The 3,932-nt window shown below is 60.9% G+C and overlaps 2 protein-coding genes across 3 annotated transcripts in view; one reads left to right on the top strand and one right to left on the bottom strand.

The window, feature by feature from the left end:
• The window catches only part of SH3GL1 (SH3 domain containing GRB2 like 1, endophilin A2), a 31,718-nt gene extending 30,294 nt beyond the window's left edge, over positions 1 to 1,424 (top strand). The window contains exons 8-10 of one of the 2 annotated variants that reach the window (XM_007460526.1): positions 339 to 463; positions 629 to 688; positions 1,118 to 1,424. In XM_007460526.1, the coding sequence (XP_007460588.1) occupies positions 339 to 463; positions 629 to 688; positions 1,118 to 1,314 (382 nt within the window). In that variant the 3' untranslated portion in view covers positions 1,315 to 1,424. Of the gene's footprint in view, positions 1 to 338; positions 464 to 628; positions 689 to 912; positions 940 to 1,117 lie in introns of both variants that reach the window. The other variant, XM_007460527.1, reaches the window with a different exon arrangement.
• Positions 1,425 to 3,108: 1,684 nt separating this feature from the next.
• MPND (MPN domain containing) overlaps positions 3,109 to 3,932 on the bottom strand; it is a 9,150-nt gene continuing 8,326 nt past the window's right edge. Inside the window, exon 12 of the mRNA XM_007460525.1 lies at positions 3,109 to 3,196. Within this exon, the coding sequence (XP_007460587.1) occupies positions 3,110 to 3,196 (87 nt within the window). The 3' untranslated portion in view covers position 3,109. The remainder of the gene's footprint in view (positions 3,197 to 3,932) is intronic.

Here is a 3,932-nt window from a genome sequence, read left to right as displayed (position 1 = left end):
TCTTTCCCTGTCCCCGAGGGCCATCTTGCAGCCAGCAGCGTCCAGGGCCTAAGAAGGGAAGCCCCGGTGGGCGGTGGTTCCCTGGTGAGGGGTGGGTATCTGTCGGGCACCAGCTCCCCAGCCGTCACTGCCGAGGCGGCTTCTGGGTGCAGTAGGACCAGGCCTGTAGGCAGCCTTGGAGATATGCCTGGGGGCCCCCCTCTCGCCACCTACGTGCATCCCCGAGTCCCGGGGCAGCAGCATAAATAGCTGGGGTTGGAGGCGTTGTTTCCTGACCTCGACACACGAGGGCTCAAGAGGTGCCCTGCAGCCACTCACAGGCGTCCTTCCACATGCAGGATGCGGGAAGCCTCTTCTCGCCCCAAGCGGGAGTATAAGCCCAAGCCCCGGGAGCCCTTGGACCTCGGAGAGCCTGAGCAGTCCAACGGGGGCTTCCCCTGTGCCACGGCCCCCAAGATCACAGGTAATGGGGGAGAGGGCACCTCTCTGCCCCAGGCCCCTTCGGGGGAGCCCCCACCCTCCACCCATCCAACCGCAGGGCCAGTTCTCTGCACGAGGAGCCCCAAGGATGGGCACCAGGCCCCACGCCAGCATTCTCAGCCCACCTCTGTTCTTTGTCTGCAAGCAGCTTCGTCATCTTTCCGATCTGCCGACAAGCCCGCCCGGACCCCCAGCAGCAGGAGCATGCGTGAGTGTCCGCAAGGGGCCCGGGCCCTGCCCCGTGCCCCTGCCTCGGTTTACGCCACCGCCTTCTAATCTGTGCCTCAAGGGTCCTCCTCCACCTCTTCTCTGGTAGAAGTGGAGCTGGGCTTCCCTGTTCCAGGTGGTACCCTGAGAGCTGTGTGCTTCTGATCACTGTCACCCTGAGGCCACTGGGTGTCCCCAGCTCCTCCCAGGAGCGTTTTGGTGAAGACTCACAGAGCCCTTTTCCCTCCCCTTGTCACTTGGCTCCTTCTGATAGCAGTGGGGGCCACAGGGGAGGGAGCAGCTCTCCTTGGGGGAAAGCAAGGAGCAGTGAGTGGGCAGGACAAGGGGGTCGGGGGGAGGGGAGAGGAGGCGACATCCCCCTGCACACCCACAGGGGCAGGTGACAGCCTGGACCTCCCCCCGCCCGCAGCACCCCTGGACCAGCCGAGCTGCAAGGCCCTGTATGACTTTGAGCCTGAGAACGATGGGGAGCTGGGCTTCCATGAGGGGGACATCATCACGCTGACCAATCAGATCGACGAGAACTGGTATGAGGGCATGCTCCATGGCCAGTCCGGCTTCTTCCCCCTCAGCTACGTGGAGGTGCTGGTGCCGCTGCCCCAGTGACCGCGTCTCCGTGGTGTGTCGGCCCGCCGCCCCTCCGTCCAGATCTCTGCATTCCACGGGCCCCGCAGCTGGGCAGTGCTCACAGCCTGCAGGGCGGCCCGCTCTGGGCCTGACCCAGCCCCAGGACAGCGGGGCCCCTGTTTACACTAGTGCTCACCCCCGGTGGTGGGGGCTCCCTTCCCCACTCCACGTGGCCGTCTTGGGGGCTGGGCGATTCAAGGAAGACACTAGGGATTATTCAAGTATGGAAGACCACTTACCCCATATTGTGTTTTTTGAGTCCTTATGTTGTCTGCCTCTTAATGTGTGTTAAGTTTTGTTTATAAATTCCCCAGCTCCGCCCCACCCACCCACCCACCCCAGGAGGCTCACACTAAGGTGCTCTTAGAAACACTAACTCCTCCCGTCCCTCCAGGGACTGGTAACTCCAGGTGGGCCCCCCTTCTCTCTCTCCTCTCTTCTCACACACACACACACACACGCACGCACGCACGCACGCACACACACACACGCATCCTCTCCCACCTCCATCCAGCCCCGCCCAGAGACCTGCCCTTAACAGGATAGGACTAAACATCGGTGTGATGGTGTGGTCTGGGTGAGACCCCTGTCTGTCTGAGACTCGCCACCCTGCTTTTAAATTACCCCCACACACTACCAGCCCCCTCCAGAGCTCCCTAGGCCCCTGAGTGCCTACAGATGCCACCTTCCTGGAAGGGTTTCACGCCTTTCTTCTCGCTGGGAACTTGGGGAAAGATGAGCCTGGGGTTCTCAGGAGCCAGGGCCCCTAAAGACAGGCCATCTCCCCCCTGCAGGGCACTAAGCCCCGAACACCTGTGCCCACCACCGCATCCCAAGCCAAGCACATGGAGCATCTCTGGCACAAGCTGCCAGCGTGCACGTGCGTGTACACACACACACACACACACACACACACACACACACGTGACCACGGGAGCCCAGCCTACACACGTACATGCAACCACGGGAACCCACACGACCACGGGAGCCCAGCCTCCACTATGTGGAAGGTCAAGCACAAAGGCTTTGTTTAGTGAATGTTCCCAGACCTCTGGCTGCTGGGGCCCCTGGGGGAGTCACGGGCACCACCCTGGTGAGCCAGCCACCATACCCTCTTTGGACAGTGGCCCAGGCCATCTCTTCCAGACCAAGGTAGGCAGCTGCCCAGACCAGCAGGGCCCCAGCCCTGCACCCACCTCCCCTCTTGCCTAATCCAAAACTTGGCTAAACAGGGGACCCCGGGCCTGGTTCACATTCCCCTCCTCTGGTGACCCGGTAAAGCCCCCAAGGACACCAGGCCCGCCCTGCTCCTCCAAGAGGCCCCCAGTCACCAGTACCTGGAGGAGAGACAGACATCCCAGCCTAGGGCAGATCAAAATGTAATCCTGATTTTTTTAAAAAAGTATTAAATGTCTCTTTCTACAGCCTCTTGCCTGGTTGTGGTGCAGCGCGGGCCCTCCCGAAGGGATCTCCAGCCAGGGTGGGGCCCACATGAGCACCAGCCCACAGAGAGCCTGGGAGGGACGGCTGTCATCTGCCCAGTCGCCAGCACGGCCCCTCCCCATAGCCACAGCTGCATGAACAGCAACCCCTCCTGCATCCGTGAGACACATGCCTAGGCTGTTTCTCCTTTATTATCTGAGCCCCTGCCGTCACACACCTCAGTCACACAGGAACAAAGCAGCACAAAGGCCCTGGGCCCATTCCCGTCACACAGAGCCTCAGGGAGCCGCATCTGACCAAAGGCTTCCCTGGTCCTTGGAGGCTGATGCTCTCAGCTCCCCTGCTTGAGGACGCTGTAAACCTGCTCCAGCACATGGCACAGGCCCTGGTCCTTGGGCGTCCTGCTGGCCAGGGAGATCTGAAATAAGGAGGCCTGGTGCCTCAGGGCTGCAGCCTGCCAGGGGGCTCTCCTAATCCAAGCACGCAGCCGTGTCCCTAAAGCCACACCTCGAGGCCTGGGGACGTCGTCCTTTGGGGGTGAGGTTCCTCCACGCTTTCCAAATCCTGCTCTTACACGTGCCCCCCCTTCTGTGCCGAGGCCACCCCACCCCACCCACCTAGCACCAGTCTGGGAGGTAACCAGTGGCAGCTTTAAGCCCTGGTCACTGTTAAGTCTGAACAAAACAAGCAAACGTGTGAAGCTATTTCTCTGCAAAGCGGAGTGGGTAGTGTCTTCTGAGAACGACTCTAAAGCAGGAAATAGGCGGAGCCCCTGCCGACACGTCCCGTTTACCAACGGTAGGGCCAGCGGGCTAGACAAACCCACTCCCAGCACCAGCCGCTCTGCTCGGTTCAGCTTTGCTGCTGCTTAAGATTCAGAACCCCTCCTGCACCTCCGTGGGCGGCCCCGGGAGAAGCAGGGCCCAGAGCAGCGTCTCCAGCTGGGATGTCCTGGGGGCGATGAGGTCTATGGGGCTTTTGCATTTTCATCTGCATTTCGATGGTGATGTCCACCAGCATCACCACCCCCGTGTGATAAAACACGACTTTTCTTTGGTAGCATTCATTTCTGACGGAAGTATTTTTGTATAGGCCCAGGTAAGAACTCACTTCTCTTCAAGCTGCCCACGGATATATTCGGGGGGGGGGGGGGG

This window comes from Lipotes vexillifer, unplaced genomic scaffold (genome assembly GCF_000442215.2).
Source record: "Lipotes vexillifer unplaced genomic scaffold, Lipotes_vexillifer_v1.1 scaffold1011, whole genome shotgun sequence".
NCBI classification, from domain to species: Eukaryota; Metazoa; Chordata; class Mammalia; order Artiodactyla; family Lipotidae; genus Lipotes; species Lipotes vexillifer.
Note: the sequence above shows the minus strand (reverse complement) of the source record. Positions and strands in the feature narration are given on the sequence as shown.